General features: G+C 38.0%; 1 protein-coding gene across 1 annotated transcript in view; it reads right to left on the bottom strand.

Annotated features, from left to right (window-relative positions):
* RAD51 (RAD51 recombinase) overlaps positions 1-18,349 on the bottom strand; it is a 38,040-nt gene that overhangs the window by 3,280 nt on the left and 16,411 nt on the right. The window contains exons 5-6 of the mRNA XM_057721716.1: positions 17,424-17,515; positions 9,319-9,413 (exon numbers count right to left, since the gene is read on the bottom strand). Of these exons, the coding sequence (XP_057577699.1) occupies positions 9,319-9,413; positions 17,424-17,515 (187 nt within the window). The remainder of the gene's footprint in view (positions 1-9,318; positions 9,414-17,423; positions 17,516-18,349) is intronic.

The raw sequence follows: 18,349 nt of genomic DNA, 5'->3' as shown, positions 1-18,349 counted from the left end.
TTCAAAGGTAGTTTGATTTATCCATCTATCAAGACTCAACTAAATGCCTGTACTTTTATAAAAGCTTCTCTTCACCTCTCAAACAGACCTCTCAAGTAGATTCTCCCTCTTATGCTCTTCCAGAAAACTTGATTTAGGCCTTTTTATGGCACTTGTGAGGAGCTACCTGTCATTCTTTTACCAGACTACAGATTCCTTAAGGGAAAAGACTAGGCCTTTCCAACCAGCACATTTTTTTTTTATACCTAGTAAATTCTAAATAAATGTTGAATACAGCTTTTCTCCACAACCCAAACCAAAAGAGAATCATATATCATGACTTTAACTCAAGCAGTATTTTCATATTGTTACCTAAAATCATTATAGTCCAGAAGTATAATACTGACTCCTTTATGTAACAGTTCAAAAGGTAATCTGTTTAAACAAAATGTGCTAAATTCCTTGAGAACCAAAAGTTTCTATGCTTAAGATTTTATCAATCTTTTAAAAGAAGCAATCTATTCTATGCAGAGATTCTGATCATTACAAAAGCATAACACTGTGTCAAGCCCATTTTTCTGAGACTTAGCTTCCATAAATAGTTTTCCTACCCAAAAGAATAGAAAAACAAAAGAATGTTCTAGCACTTGAAATAACACTGCAATAAGCTGAACCTCGATATCAGGAGATCCCACTCCACCCATCATAAGATTTTCCACATCTTACGATGAGTTCATCATGTTAGGCACACTCAGTCTTTGTACTTTCCTGGACATCTCACCACCTATTCTTCGCCATTATCAACACAAATGGAAGTTTAGCTCTGGTGTTAAAGTGGACTGATGATGATAAGTCTGTTGAGTCTGGACGTGAAGATAGAGTTTTATCTTGGAATCCTAACCAAATGGCAATGAGGAGATAAAACTTTTTATATTTAAATCATGACTGTAAGATAGAAAAAAAAGACTGAAGAGCCCTAAGTACTATACTATATAATTCTTCTGGTCTTGCCTCGAGAAACATTGATATATTCTACTATCAGGAATGGAGATTATCTTTTACTATCAGAATATGGATGACGAGAAAAACAAAGCAATCCTGGCTTTTCTCTCAGCAGAGTTCACAAAGACAGCTGTGAGGATTTCTGTGCTTACATTCCTGAAGCAGCACAAAGAATTTTCAGTTCCCGCAACCTAGAAAAAGTTGGTTGGAAATAAGCAACTTCCTTAGTGTTTCCAGAATGTCCTTAAGGATAAGAATAATCTGTAAAAAAAATTAAATTCCTATGCCTAAACCACACTTAATGAATCACAACGTTCAGGGAAGAATCATGGTAATTTGCATACTTAAATACCTGGCACATGAAAAGATGCTCAATATCACTAATCACTAGGGAAATGCAAATCGAAACCACAATGAGAGATCACCCCACACCTGTCAGAATGGCTATTCTCAAAAAGAAAACAAGCTTTGGCAAGGATGTGGAGAAAAGGGAACCTGCATGCACAGCTGATGGGAATATGAATTGGTACAGCCACTTTGGAAAATACATGGAAGAACAGTATGGAGGTTCCTCAGAAAACTAAAAATAGAACTATCATATGATCCAGCAAGTCCACTCCTGGGTATACATCTGAAGAAAATGAAAAGACTAATTCGAAAAGATATATGCATCCCAATGTTCATAGCAGCATTATTTACAATAGCCAAGATATGGAAGCAACCTAAGTGCCAACGACAGATGAATGGATCGAGAGGATGTGATATACATATTCAACAGAATATTTCTCAGGCATAACAAAGAATGAAATCTTGCCCCTTGCAACAACATGGAGGGACCTGGAGGGTATTATACCTAGTGAAATAAGTCTGAAAAAGACAAGTAACTATATGTTATCACTTATATGTGGAATCTAAAAAATAAAACAAATATAAAAAAATAGAAACACACTAAAAGATATAGAGAATTAGCAGTTACCAATGGGGAGAAGAATGGGGGAGGGGGGGAAATAGGGGTAGAGGATTAAGAGGTACAAACTACTATATATAAAATAAATAAGCTACAAGGACATGGAAACAACCTAAATGTCCATCAACAGATGAATGGATAAAGAAGACATGGCACATAAATACAATGGAATATTAGCCATAAAAAGGAATGAAATTGAGTTATTTGTAATGAGGTGGACAGACCTAGAGACTGTCATACAGAGCCAAGTAAGCCAGAAAGAGAAAAACAAATACTGTATGCTAATGCATATATATGGAGTCTAAAAAAATGGTACTGATGAACCCAGTGACAGGGCAAGAATAAACATGCAGATGTAGAGAACGGACTTGAGGACACGGGGTTGGGAGGGGGCGAAGGGGAAGCTGAGACGAAGTGAGAGAGTAGCACTGACATATATACACTACCAAATGTAAAATACATAGCTAGTGGGAAGTTGCTGCATAACACAGGGAGATAAACTCGATGATGGGTGATGACTTAGAGGAGCAGGATAGGGAGGGTGGGAGGGAGTCGCCAGAGGGAGGGGATATGGGGATACATGTATAAATACAGATTTACTTTGATGTACCTCAAAAACTGGCACAAGAGTATAAAGCAATTATATTCAAAAAAAAAAAAGCTACAAGGATATATTGTACAGCACAGGTAATATAGCCAATATTTTATAATGACTAAACGGAGTACAATCTATAAAAATATTGAATTAGTATGCTGTACACCTGGAACTAATATACTGTAAATCAACTGTACATTAATAAAGTAACTATATACACACAAAAACTTATATAGTGCTGTATGTCAATTATATCTCAATAAAGCTGGAGGAAAAAATAAAATGGGAATTTTCATAGTTAAAAGAAAACAAAAACAAAAACCTCAGGTGATTCTTAACGTAGAAGTTTGAAAAATTCAGCTGTATTGCCTCAAGGGGGTTCTGTCATTCTCTCATAGTACTTAAAAGAATACTCAAAAAAGGTAGGGACACTGTAGCTAGCAATTGTGACCATGGTTCTCAAACTGCAGCAAGCACCCAATCACCCAGAGAGCTTGTTAAAACAGATTGCTGGGGACTTTCCTGGTGGTCCAGTGGTTAAGACTCTGTGCTTCCACTGAAGGGGGCACGGGTTCAATCCCTGATCGGGGAACTAAGATCCTGCATGCTGAGCAGCGCAGCCAGAAAGAAAAAAAAAGAAAAAAACAAACAAAAAAAACAGATTTCTGGAGGGCTTCCTACGTGTCGCAGTGGTTAAGAATCTGCTTGCCAATGCAGGGTACAGGGGTTTGAGCCCTACTCCAGGAAGATCCCACATGCCACAGAGCAACTAAGCCTGTGAGCCACAACTATTGAGCCTGTGCTTTACAGTCTGTGAGCCACAACTATTGAGCCCACGTAACGCAACTACTGGAGTCCATGTGCCTAGAGCCCGTGCTCCACAACAAGAGAAGCCATGGCAATGAGGAGCCCGTGCACCGCAAAGAAGAGTAGCCCCTGCTCACGGCAACCAGAGAAAGCCTGTATGCAGCAACGAAGACCCAACACAGCCAATAAATAAATACATAAATAAATAAATTAAAAAAAAAACAACAGACTGCTGGACACTATCCTCAGAGTCTCTTGATTGTTTCTAATTCAGTAGGTCTGGGGTGAAATCAGAGTATTTGCATTTCGAACAATTTCCCAGGTGATGCTAATGCAGCTATGTAGTCTTAGAATCCCCAAGCTAGTCACCTGAATGTGGGTTAATACTCTTCAACAGGGCATCGCAAATATTAATCAGTGAGGACTGTCTCCTTGTGAAAGGAAATTAGGTATTAATTATCTTGAGGAGGCCCTGTCCTGTAACTTTCTCAGAAAAATAAATTTAAATGCCATATATATAAACAGAAATTCAATTATAAAAATTTTTCCTGATAGGTAGAAGTGATTAAAATGAATTAATGAAATTTCTATTTAAACATTTTTCTTGGACAAAAACAGCCATAAACATGGCTCTAATTAATAAATATTAATTCATTAACAAATACTGAATACTCTGTTCTAGGGCTTGGGGATACAGTGAGTGATCAAAACAAAGTCCCAGTCCTCATAGCCAACATTCTACTATCTCATATATCCTATCTGAACACCCATTTATACTACTGGACAAAATCTTAATGACTTTATTCAAAAGAACTCTTCAACTAATAAAATAGCATACTTAAAAATTAGAAGTGTGATTTCTGTAGAACACCAAAAACAACTTTGGGAGGGAAGATACATTTTAGTATACTCATCTTCAGAAAACTAAGATCAAGTTGCAAGAAAGTAATTCTTCTTGACAGGGATTTTGTAAGCAGAAGCAAAGAGCTAAAATTATTGTTCCGACCTAATTTTATGCCTCAATGGCATACCTTTGATGGCTTGGATTCCTCAAATTGTAAACTGGGAACAGAATTTGGTTATAATTATAAAACTAGAAAAGAAAATTCTCCTCAACTTAGCCAGGCAGGTTACAACGTGAGTCTGACATCTCAACATGCAATTAAATTGCATTTAATTACTAGGTTTCAGTAAAATGTGTAGTAGGGATCAAATTATCACATTTGACCCTAGACAAGCGAAAATTAAGTAAAAAAATTTGAGAGTTTATTTGAAAGCTCTATTAGGGGATGTGCAAAAATGTACAAATTCTTTACCAGCTTTTCTGAGGTATAATTTATATCACATAAAATTGACCCATTTTATGTGTAAAATTCAGTGACTTTCATAATTCAATTTTAGAACATTTCCATCACTCAGAAAGATGACTTAAGTCTATCTGCAGTTACTTTCTGTCCCTATTCCCTGCCCCATGCAAGTAAGAATCTACTGTCTCTCCAGATTTATATTTTTTGGCCTTGCCTCATGGCATGCAGGATCTTAGTTCCTTGACCAGGGATTGAACCCATGCCCCCTACAGTGGAAGCATGGAGTCCTAACCACTGGACAACCAGGGGATTCCCTCTATCAATTTTCTTTCTGGAAATTTCATATAAATATAATCATATGTGGTCTTTTGTGTCTAAGTTCTATCATTTAGCATGTTTTTCATCCATTTTGTGATATGTCTTGGTACTTCATTCCTTTTAATTGTTGAATAGTATTTTACTGTATGGATAAACCACATTTTATTTATTCATTCATCAGTGGATGGACAACTGGGTTGTTTCTAGGTTTTGGCTACCATACTATAAACATCCACAAACAAGTCTCTGTGTAGTCATGTTTTCATAACTCTTGGGTACATAACCAGAGTGAAATATGCTCGGTCATAGAGCAAATTTAGGTTTAACTGCCACAGTGTTTTTTTCCAAAGTGACTCTGCACCATTTTATATTCTCGTCAGCAATGTGAATATTAGGGTTCCAGTTTCTTCACATCCTCCCCAACACTTGTTACTATCTTTTTCATTACAGCCATCCTAGTGGTAGTATCTCACTGTGGTTTTAATTTGTATTTCCTCTTTAATAATGTTGAATACCTCTTCATGTGCTTATTGGCCATTGTCTATATGCTTTAGAGAAATGTCTATACAAATCCTTTGCCCATTTCTTAATTGGGTTGTCTTCTTATTGCTGGGTTGTAAGAGTTATTTATACATTCTGGATACTAGAACCTTATCAGATATATGATTTGCAAATATTATCTCACATTCTTTGGGGTGTCTTTTTTTAATTAATTAATTAATTAATTAATTAATTAATTAAGGCTGCCCCGGGCCTTAGTTGTGGCATGCAGGATCTTCACTGCCGCATGTGGGATCTTTAGTTGGAGTATGTGGGCTGATCTTAGTTGTAGCATGCGGCATCTAGTTCCCTGACCAGGGATCAAACCCAGGCTCTCTGCATTGGGAGCACGGAGTCTTAACCACTGGACCACCAGGGAAGTCCCTGGGTTGTGTTTTTATTTTCTTGATAGTGCTCTTGAAGCACAGAAGTTTCAAATTCTGATTAAAAGAAAACTGACTCTATTATTGTTTTTTTCTTTCATAGACTGCTTTTTGGTGTTGTAGCGGAGAAATCTTTGCCCACTTCAAGGTCACAAAGATTTTCTGTTTTTTTCCTTAAAGTTTTGTAATTTTAGCTAAATATAGGACTATCATTCTTTTTTTTTTAATTTATTCATTTACTTATTATCATCATCATCATCATCATTATTATTATTATTATCATTTTGGCTGTGTTGGGTCTTCGCTGCTGCGTGCAGACTTTCTCTAGTTGTGGTGAGTGGGGGTTACTCTTTGTTGCGGTGTGAAGGCTTCTCATTGTGGTGGCTTCTCTTGTTGTGGAGCACAGGTGCTAGGTAGGCAGGCTTCAGTAGTTGCAGCACATGGCCCCTAGAGTGTGTGGGCTCCAAGAGCTGCAGCACACAGGCTCAGCAGCTGCAGTGCTTGGGCTCAGTAGCTATGGCTTGCAGGCTCTAAAGCACAGGCTCAGTAGTTGTGGTGCATGGGCTTAGCTGCTCTGCAACATGGGGGATCTTCTTGGCCCAGGGATTGAACCCACGTACCCTGCACTGGCAGGGGGATTCTTAACCACTGAGCCACCAGGGAAGTCCAGGACTATCATTGTTTTAAAATATATATATATAATAAATATACATAACATAAAATTTACCATTTTAATTTTTTTTAAAGTGTACAGTCCAATGGCAATAAGTACATTCCCATTGTTGTGCAACCATCACTACCACCTATCTCCAGAATTTTTTCACCATCCCAAACTGGAACTCTGTACCCATTAACAATAACCCCCCATTCTTCTCACCCCTGCCACTGGCAATCACCAACTCTACCTTCTATCTTTATGAATCTGACTACTCTAAGTACCTCATATAGGAGGCATCATACATTTGTCCTTTTGCAACTGGCTTATTTCACTTAGCATGTTTTCAAGGTTCATCCATGTTGTAGCATATTGCGAGAATTTCCTTTCATTTTGAGGAATAATATTCCATTGTATGTATATAGGACATTCAGTTTATCCATTCGACTGTTGATGGATATTTGGGTTGTTTCTATCTTTTGACTATTGTGAATAGTGCTGCCATGAACAGTGGTGTATAACTATCTGAGTCCCTGCTTTCAATTCTTTTGAGTATATAACTAGAAGTGGAATTCTGGATCATACTGTAATTCTATGTTTAATTTTCTGAGGAATCACCAGAATGGTATCCATTTTTTTTTTTTTTTTTGGCACATGGGCTTTGTTGCTCCACGGCATGTGGGATCTTCCTGGAGCAGGGCTCAAAACCCATGTCCTCTTCATTGGCAGGCGGATTCTTAACCACTGCGCCACCTAGGAAGCCCCTGGTATCCATTTTTAATTAACTTTTATGTATTAAAAGTTACGTATTAATTAACTTTTAAATAAGGTAAGGGTCTAAATTTATCTTTTTGCATATGGATATCTAACTACATTAGCACCATTTATTGAAAAGACTTATTTCCTCCACTAAACTTTCACCTTTGTCAAAAATCAGGTGACTATAAATGAAACAGTTTATTTTTGAACTCTCAATTCTGTTCCATTGATCCACGTCTATCCTTATGGCAGCACCACACTGTCTTGATTACTGTTGTTTACAGTAAGCTTTAAAATTGGGAAAACTGAGACCTCAAATTTTGTTCTTTTTTCCCCCCAAAAAATGTTGTGGCTATTCCGGGTCCTTGACATTTCCATATTAATTTTATAATCAGCTTGTCAATTTCTGCAAAAAAGCTTGGTGGAATCTGAATAGACGTTGTGTTAAATTTGTAGATCAATTTGAGGAAGAACTACCCTTTTCTCTGGTCACACCTTGTCTTGTGAGATCTCAGTTCCCCGATCAGGGATTGAACCTAGGCCACGGAAGTGAAAGCCTGGAATCCTGACCACTAGGCCACCAGGGAACTACCTTACCATTTTAATAATATTGTAGGGACTTCTCTGGCGATGCAGTGGTCAGGAATCCACCTGCCAGTGCAGGGGACACTGGTTCAATCTGTGGTCCGGGAAGATCCCACATGCCTCGGAGCAACTAAGCCCATGCACCACAACTACTGAGCCTGCACTCTAGAGCCCGCGAGCCACAATTACTGAAGCCCGTGCACCTAAAGTCCATGGTCCGTGACAAGAGAAGCCACCACATTGAGACGCCCATGCACCACAACAAAGAGTAATCCCCCACTCGTCACAACTAGAGAAAGCCTGCACACAGCAACAAAGACCCAACACAGCCAAAGTAATAAATAAACTGCATCTTCCAATTCATGAATGTGGAATGTTTCTCTATGTAGATCTTCTTTAATTTCTCCCAGCAATGTTAGTTTTCAGTGTACAAGTCTTGAACTTCTGTTAAGTTTATTACTAAGCATTTTATTCTTTTTGATGCTACTGTGAATGGAATTATTTTCTTAATTCTTGAATTAACTGCTAGTATATAGAAACACAATGGATTTTTGCATATTGAGATTGCATCCTGCAACCCTGAACTAATTTAGTTCTAGCAGTGTTTTGTGTGTGTAGCTTCCTAAGGATTTTCTACATACAGTATCATGTCACTGGTGAATAAAGATAGTTTACATCTTCCATTCCAATCTGGATGCCTTTTATTTCATTTTCTGACTGCAGTGGCTAGCACCTTTGGTACAACGTGGCATATAAGCAGTGAATGGAAATCCTTGTCTTATTTCCAATCTTAAGGAGAAAACACTCAGACTTTTACCATTAGAATGATGCTAGCTATAGGTTTTTTGTAGACGCTCATTTATCAGGGCATCTGATAAATGTTCTATCCATTACTGAGAGTGAAGTAGTCCCCAATGATTATGCTTGAATTGTCTGTTTCACCCTTCAATTATATCAATTTGTGTTTCACATATCTTGGGGTCCTATTAGGTGGGTATATGTTTACATTTGTTACATCTTCCCAACGAACTGACCTTTTAGTCTCTACTAATGTTTTTTGTCTTAAAGTCTATTTTGTCTGATATTAGTATAGCCATTCCAGCCCTCTTATGGTTACCGTTTGCATGCAGTATCTTTTTCCATCCTTTTAGTTTCAAACTACTTGTGTCTTTGAATCTAGAGTGGTTCTCTGGAAGGTAGCATATAGTTGGATCTTGTTTTTTATCCAGTCTGAGAGCAACTCATAGATTTCTGACTAAAGAAGCATGTTTCTCTCTAAGGAAGGTTATTCTTTTGAAACACGCATACAACTTTGGGATATGGAGCAATAAGAGAAGAGACACCCTTCAGCCAGACTAACCCTGGCAATCACTACAGTGACAGCTGGAGCCATATTTCTCTCATCTGATCCAGTAACCTACCTCTCAGCCACTGCTAGCAGCCGTTCTGGCCTAAACGTACCCTCGGTGTCAATGTACATGGCCTTTCCTTCACCTCCACCTCGGTCAATGGGAAGCTAGAGAGAAAAAGAACAGTGGAAATGACACTGTACTTCTGATATAACTGACCAACTTCCTCATGGTGGGTCTATAATTCCTCCCACCCCCAATAAAGCAAAAGGACACTTTAAAGTGACAATCAGAGGTAGGGAGGAGGCATCCACTTCTGATAGAAATACAGTTAGAAGTAGATATGAAGCTCATTGTGTCCCATAACATGTGAGGATATAGTCTAGCCAGAGTTGGAATGCTTGGAAATACAAAGTAGGTGACAAAATTCTTCCTTTTTTTTTAAAAAAATAAACTATTAATTTTTTTTTAATTCTATGACTGTATACCAACACAGACTAATCAATTCTCTCACAACAACAAATATTTGGAAGATCATTTACTTAGCTTTAATAAGTAAGGGATCCTGATCTAATACCCAATTAATTTTAGCATATCCAGAGCACACTTACACTTCACTTTACTGAGCAGAGTTCATTTCTTCGGGTTGCTAAAGGAGACTGACAATACCCCAGGGGCATCCTTAGCACATTTACAGTATGAGCAACAAAGAATAAAAAGGTGTTTGCTCCAACAGTACACACAGATGTTAAAAATGAACAAAAGTAGAAAAGGAAAAATAATACAAAGAGTTTTAAAAAAAGGAAAGAAAATGGAGGAATGCCATAAAAACTGTCTTATGAGCTCCTCAGAGAAATGTTTCAGGCTACCTATCCCATGCCAAACATCCTTGAGTCCTACAAATTTTAACTGAATGTTACTAAAGTGTACTTTCCACCCTTGACATCTACTTTGGAGCCTAATACACATTTAAATTCTGAGGAAAATTCCTCAGGACAGTTTACATTAAGTGCCTGGAAGCACCATAATTTTGTCTTTTCTTATTTCAGAGAAAATGTATTTTTTCAAAATTATAAAAGTACTACATGCTTGTATTAAAAATTCAAACAATATAGAAACAAGTAAAAAACTGAAAGTTCTTCTTTATCACCCCCATCTCCCGGGAGTCCTCTTCCAGATCACTTGCTATACATTTTCATACAAACACCATTTATATATGTGATTCTGCCACTTGCTATGTGACCCTGTGAATAATAACTGTCAGTTTCTACGTTTTCTGTAAAATGTAGATAAAACCTACCTATGGCACTGTTTTGAAGATTAGATAATTCATGCAAAGTGTTTAGCACAGTGCTGACATACAGATGTACTCGGAAGACTTATGACATCCTCCACCTCTAGGGCACTGACTAGCATATCCTCAATTACAGAAGGCTTTGCTAACGTGGAAAGGGGGAAATCATTATGTTATCATTTGGCAGGTTGGCAGATTAAATCTTTCAAAATCACAGGAATCCATGGAAGGAGCAAAGGATATGTATACAACAAGAGCGTCTTGACACAGGAAAGGTTTGAAACCACCAGTCAAGGACAGAAAGCAGAAGCTCCTCAGTTTGGGGGGGAGGAGAAAATCTTGATATTCAGGGGGCTAAGTCCCCAGGAATTAAGATGAATAAGGTTCTTCCTTCTCTTACTTTCTTGTATCTTTAGCGCTAGCATGAGAGGGAGTTCTTTTCCAGCTAAACAGACTTCCTTGGGCAGAAGGGAGGCCATGAGTGGCTGGACAGGGCACTGATAGGCAGACTGACAGCAGAGAAGTGGACGTGGTCCCAGTGTATCACTGGGCCAGTCGCAAGGGGATGGACGACGTGCGCCGCACCTCAGCACATTTTGTCTCCTCCACCTCACTCTCCTCCACCTCACTCTCCCTCAGTCTTGTGTTACCTGACTGGGACACCAACAAAGTAACTATTTTTAGTAACTGCTTAGTACCGAAATTTAACTCTTCTTCCTATTTTGTAGTGAAGCAAGTTGTTTCAAACTTTCACCATTTTATAATGCTATGGTATAAATTCTTTATACATTTATTCTTGACTATGTGAAAAGTTCTGTAAGACATTTTCTGTCAAGGGTATGTGCATTTAAAATTGGTACTTATGTTACACTATCTTCTTAGAATTTTAAAATTATTCTAGAACTCTGAACAAGCATGGGCTATTCATTTTTGTCATCTAAGCATGGCTCTCAATTTTATATAACTTCACTATTAGAGATCTAATACATAATGGGGTTTCACTTCATTAAGTTAAGAAAATCTGAACAAGGGGCGGGGGGTGAAGGGGAAACTGAGACGAAGCGAGAGAGTAGCACAGACATATATATACTACCAACTGTAAAATAGATAGTCAGTGGGAAGTTGTTGTATAACAAAGGGAGTCCAACTCAAGGATGGAAGATGCCTTAGAGGACTGGGGCGGGGAGAGTGGGGGGGACTCGAGGGGGGGGGAGTCAAGGAAGGTAGGGAATACGGGGATATGTGCATAAAAACAGATGATTGAACTTGGTGTACCCTCCAAAAAATAAAATAATAATAAAAAAAAAAAACCAAAAAAAAAAAAAAATCTGAACAAATGTGAGGTGATAATGTTTAGATTTAAATAGTAATCTAACATCCTCTCTGCACCTCTGGTTCCAGCTCTTAGGCTGGTGACATGTAATCCTTTCTATTATTAATGAATTAGAGTTATTTTTCTCTGCAAAAAATGTCAAAGATCCACAGTTATTCAGCCAATTGTGAATGTTCAGTTATTTTTATAGAGAGGATATGTTTATTTTAGAATTTTCCTTCAGTTTATTGTTAACAGGCATTATGTGACAACTTAATAAACATCCCCAATATAGGAGTCTGTTTGTACAACTTAAGAGCATCAGCATGATACGAGTTGCCATGGCACCTATAGAAATTGTGTAATGTACTCTAAATGTTTATTCCACATGAATCCCTGTCAAAACAACAAGGGGGAAACATTTTCATTTAAAAAGGTCATGTGATCTCCCTGGTGGTCCAGTGGTAAAGAATCCGCCTTCCAATGCAGGGGAGCAGGGTTCGATACCTGGTCAGGGGGCTAAGATCCCACATGTCATGGGCAACTAAGCCTGCGTGCCTCAACTGGAGAGCCCGCATGCCACAAACTACAGAGCCCACTGCCCTGGAGCCTATGCGCCACACCAGAGAAGAGAAAAACACACACACCACAACTAGAGAGAAGCCTGCACACCGCAACAAAGAGCCTGCATGCCGCAACTAAGACCCGACACAAACCTTCCCCCCAATCCCCTGCGAAGTCACGTATCATATCAAATGACCTATGTCTGGGTGATATTTTAAACAGTCCTATTTCCCTTTGGCTAACAATTTTCTAATGGTGCTTTGGACAATAAGCTATAGCTTCCACAGCTTACTATACCATTCTTTCTCTTCTCAATGCATCCCCTCTTATCCTAAAAGTTCTCCTATCCCCCTAACTCTTCTTCTCCTCAGAGTTATTTATAAGATGAGCCAACATGGCTTAGGTCTACTTGACACTGGAATCCTAATGTGGGTATCATATGGTGACATTTTGGTTGCAATGAAAAGATCAGTAGAGCAATTGATAAGAGAAACACAAAATGACAAGTGAGAAAGGAAAATGACAAGTGAGAAAAAGAGAAGACCTCTTGCTATTAGATAAACTTTTTTTCACGAAGAACAAAAATATTTTCCTATTTCAAGAAATAGCGGGACTTCCTTGTTGGTCCAGTGGGTAAGACTCCATGCTCCCAATGCAGGGGGCCCGGGTTTGATCCCTAGTTGGGGAACTAGATCCTGCATGCTTGCTGCAACTAAGAAGTTTGCATGCTGCAACTAAGACCCAGTGCAGCCAAAATAAATAAATAAACATGCAGGAAGGAAGGAAGGAAGGAAAGAAGGAGAAATGGCACTCACTACTTCAAGACAGAAGTATTGACTGATGGACATAACTATAATATGAAAAAATGAGACAGATTTTTTTGGGTGACTTTAGAAAATCAGTCTCATAATATTAGCTTCTAATATGCGACTGTATGTGCTTCACTAAATGTGAACCCTACCCAAGACATAGGATCCTAACAAAATCCATATTTTTTAATGGCACATACCATCTTTAACTATAGCACTGCATTACAATGATGTAATAAACATTTTTTATAAAGTGCTATTTAAATACAGAATAAATTATGAACAATAGTTCATAACTTGTTTTATAAGGGGAAAAAACACAAGAGAGAACAATTTATATTTGATGTTTAAATTTATAAATGAGCTCCAAGAATGACTATTATTTTGCTGAGAGGATAAGACCTCACACTGGATGGAAAGATACTGGGAAGCCCACCTTTGTCATACTGACACACTGAGGCAGAATTCCTTTCAGTTATTCTCCAACTCCATCGGTAAGTTGTGTCCATGGGAGAAGTGAATATAATCTATCTAGATTCAAATACAGGTAGTCCCTACTTAGCTATGGCTTGACTTACAATCTTTCAACTTTACCATGGTGTAAAAGTGATACAAAGTCAACAGAAATCGTACTTCAAAATCTGAATTTCAATCTTTTCCCAGGCTAGCACTATGCTGTGCAATACTTTCACGATGCTGGGCAGCAGCAATGTGCCGCAGCTCCCAGTCGGCCACCTGAGCTGGAGGGTAAACAGCTGGTACACTTACAACCATTCCGTTTTCCATTTGCAGTAGAGTATTCAACAAACTACATATGAGACATTCAACACTTTATTATAAAATAAGCTTTGTATTAGATGATTTTGCTCAACTGTAGGCTAATGTAAGTGTTCTGAGCATGTTTAAAGTAGTCTGGGCTAAGCTACGATGTTTGGTAGGTTAGGTGTATTAAATGCATTTTTGACCTATGATACTTTCAACTTACAATAGGTTTATCAGAGATGTTACCCTATCATATGTCAAGGAAGCTCCGTAATGCCATTTTGTTCAAAATACCTAAAACTATAATAAAACCTCAAAAGATTGGCCCATGGGAATGGGCCAGGTTCCAGGTTACTTTGTGGGCTAGCCACTCACTGGCTTTAAGGTATGCAGCACACCCTTAAAGCGAGGAAACATTAGGAACCCACACAAAGAGGAAAAAGTGCTCCCCCAAACACTGCTAGGAGGTGGAAAACAGTGAAAAGTTTGTTCACTTACTCTTCTGTTTCTCTCTCTCATAGATCTTTCATTTTCAGAGATTCCAACGTTACTTCTGTGTACTCAGTTCTACACCTCTAAATACTGTTAGAAATTTTCACTTGGTTGTCTCATCACTTCAAACCCACCATTTCTAATTTTGAACTCATCTTTCCATAAAACTGTCTCTCTCTCCCAAATCCTTTTTTAGAGTTTACCAAAGTAATACATTGTTAGGCTGACAGGTACTTTTTATTGTCAATCGTTAAGCGCTACCCTTTACATCTTCTGCCTATATCCCTTCAGTGTCATTATTTTATTTAGTCCTGATCAGCTAGTGCTTGTAACAATTATAGCTCAGTTATCCTTAGCTCTTGCCTCTCCTTTCAGTTCATTCAATAAATTGCTACCAGAATATTCTGAAAATTTGCTCATATTTCTCTTCAGTTGAAAAATACTGAATGATCCCCTCTCTCTATAGAATCAAGTCTAAACTTCTTACACTGCAAGTCAAGACCTTGTAAAATGGTTTTGATGTGTCCTTTTAAAGGTTTATCTCCTACAACCTGCCCAAATACAACCTCGGAGCTAGGTAAATGGGCTTATTTTATAGTCTTCTCATTATGTTATGCTTTCCTGCCCTCTGTTCTGTTCATACCATTTCCTATAGTTAAATGCTTTTTATTTACCTGATAAAACTAGCATTCCTCAGGAACCCGGTCCAATCTCTTTTTGTCATAAAGTATTCAATGATTAGGGTGAAGTAATCCTGTCTCTTCCTTAAACAGTTATGCTACTTCCTCTACACCTTTTATTTTATAATATATCAGGTATGCCTTAGGATATCTATTCGATCATCTCCATCCACTTAAGTATTTACTGAGCACTGACTTAGGCACTAGCAATACAGCAGAGAACAAGCCAGTTACTACTGGCCAGTTACTAACAAGCCAGGTTCTACTTTTATGAAAATGTTAAGAAGATGGGCTCTGAAATTGGGTTTGATTCCTGTATCTACTACTTAAATGCGATATGATCTTAGGCAATTGTTTACCTCACTGTGTCTCTTTCCAAATCTGTCCATGAACAGGAGCATAAGTAAAGGAAGAAGAAACAGAAGGGGTCCAGGAAAGGTTTTTCCGTAATGGAGGAGATACTAGGCATGTTTGTATAACAATGACGATAACTTAATAAAGATGTAGAGCAGAAAATAGAAGTTGTAGGGTCCTTGAGAAAGTGGCAAGACATGGTAACCAGATCACACTAGGATGGGCCTTTGAGAGGAAAAGAGACACTTTCTCTAAAGAGACACTATCTACACCCAAGATAAGAAAAGGTGGGTATAAAGGCAGGTGGATATACCTTGCACGAGTCAGAATGGTCATCATTAAAAAGTCTACAAATAAAAAATGCTGGAGAGCATATGGAGAAAAGGGAACCCTCCTATACTATTGGTAGGAATATAAATTGGTACAGCCACTATGGAAAAAAGTATGGAGGTTCCTCAAAAAAACTAAAAATAGAGTTGCTATATGATCCAGCAATTCCATTCCTGGGCATATATCCAGACAAAACTCTAATTCTAAAAGATACATGCACCCCTATGTTCACAGCAGCACTATTTACAATAGCCAACGCATGGAAACAACCTAATGTCCATCAACAGATGAATGGATAAAGAAGATGTGGTACATATATGCAATGGAGTACTACTCAGCCATAAAAAAAGAATGAAATAATGCCATTTGCAGAAACGTGGATGGATCTAGAGATTATCACACTAAGTGAAGTAAGTCAGAAAGAGAAAGACAAATACCATATGATATCACTTACACGCAGAATCTAAAATATGACACAAATGAACTTAGCCACAAAACAGAAACAAATTAACAGACATAGAGAACAGGGAAGGGGGTGTGGGGGAGGGATGGTTTGGGAGTTTGGGATTAGCAGATGCAAACTATTATACATAGAATGGATAAACAAGGTCCTACTGTATAGCACAGGGAACTACATTCAATATATTGTGATAAACCATAATGGAAAAGAACATGAAAAAGTGTATATAGTAGTATAACTGAACCACTTTGCTGTATAGCAGAAATTAACACAACATTATAAATCAACTATATTTCATAAAATAAGTTTTTAAAAACAGGTAGGTGGGTTTACAGTTTTGATGTGAAGAATAGGCTGGTCATTTGGCTGAGTGAGGGTTGAAAAGAAGCATGAAGGTTTGAGGATAAAGGACAAAGCATGAGATAGCGGTCTTACTGAATGGCAAAAAGGTTGCCTGAATAGAGAAATTCAACAGATCTGCCAAGCAGTATTGAATGTTAAAGTTTGCCATCTTGAATTTAAAGTGAGGCCAATCAACTTTATGTTAGGATTTTTCTCCAGCATGATCAGCTATTTGGGAATAAGCACTGAAAAGACAGGTAGGGTTCATCTAAGAATGGCATCTCTTCAGATGGGGGATATAAATCTGAGAGTATCTGTAAAGGAATGACTTTAATGAAGAATCATTTAATGATGAATCATAAAATCTAAACTAGTGAAGAGGGCAGGTGAAGCCAGGGGAGGCCTAGTGGATGGTAAGAAAGTATGTGAAATTAATAATCTGAAAGTTTCTATGCTGTGGAAGTTTTGCAGTAGCAGTCTATCTTCTAACTAGTTATAGCACTTTTTTTTTTGGCGGGGGGTGGGGGGTGGGGGGGCTGCTGAGCCACATGGCATGAGGTATGCAGCACACCTCATGTTCCCCAGCCAGGGATCTAACCCATGCCCCCTGCAGGGGAAGGGCAGAGTCTTAACCACTGAACCGCCAGGAAAGGCCCCTAGCTATAGCATTCTTGAAGACAGAGGAAGTGCCTTTTTTGTCCACGCTAACAGATGCTTGCTAATAGCAGGAATCAATTCATTCTTGCTGATCCGATTAGTGAGAGCCCCAGCAGCTGACCTGGCATGTTACAGCCAACGTATGACAGATCTGGGTCTTCCCAGTTCGGAATTCTCCAAACATCTCTGTGATGGATCCAGTCTCAATTCCTCCTAATAAAAGAGCAATAAGAAACACCTCTTAGCACAATACAAATGTTTAGAAACAATAACCAGAAATGTCCTAGGAGCTCATCAGAAAGATGTTTATATAATTTAGAAACCCAATTTTCAACAAGCAGTAATTTTAAAAACACTTTTTATTTTGAAATAATTCTAGATTCATAGAAAATTGCAAAGAAATGTACAGAGGTCCCATGAATTCTTTACCCAGCTTCCCCCAGTGTTAACGTTTTACATAACCACAGTACAGTATCAATATCAGAAAATTGACATTGATACAATCCAATGAGCTTATTCAGCTTTTTCCAGCTATATATGCACTTATTTGGTGTGTGTAGTTCTATGCAGTTTTATAATATCTGCAGCTTCATGTTGCTATCACCACAATCAATATACAGAACTATACCATCACAAGTTAATAAGCAGTCATTTAAAAAAATAAATTATAAATAATATCTAATGTTTACCAAATGTCTCTTGTATATCTGGCATTGTGCTATGTATTTATATATCTCAAGTCATTTAATTCCAATAATTGATAAGGTAGGAAGTCTTTTTGTCCTCATTATGACAATAAGAAAACTGAGGCATAGAACACAATAAGTAATTTGAACCATGTAATACAGCCACTAAATGCTGAGAGGGGGAACAGGACAGAAGGCAAATGCTCAAATTTGAGTGTAATTCCTGAACCCATGTTATTCTGTGCCCTAAAAAAAAGGAAACTTGAATGATCAAATATTTGGGGAAGCAACAAAACCAAATCTAACTTTGCAAAAATGTAGGACAGCAATGCTTTCAAAAGTTCAAAAATTTTACAGCTTT

Source organism: Hippopotamus amphibius, chromosome 2 (assembly GCF_030028045.1).
Source record: "Hippopotamus amphibius kiboko isolate mHipAmp2 chromosome 2, mHipAmp2.hap2, whole genome shotgun sequence".
NCBI lineage: Eukaryota > Metazoa > Chordata > Mammalia > Artiodactyla > Hippopotamidae > Hippopotamus > Hippopotamus amphibius.
The sequence above is the reverse complement of the archived record's forward strand: the minus strand, read 5'-3'. Positions and strand labels throughout refer to the sequence as shown.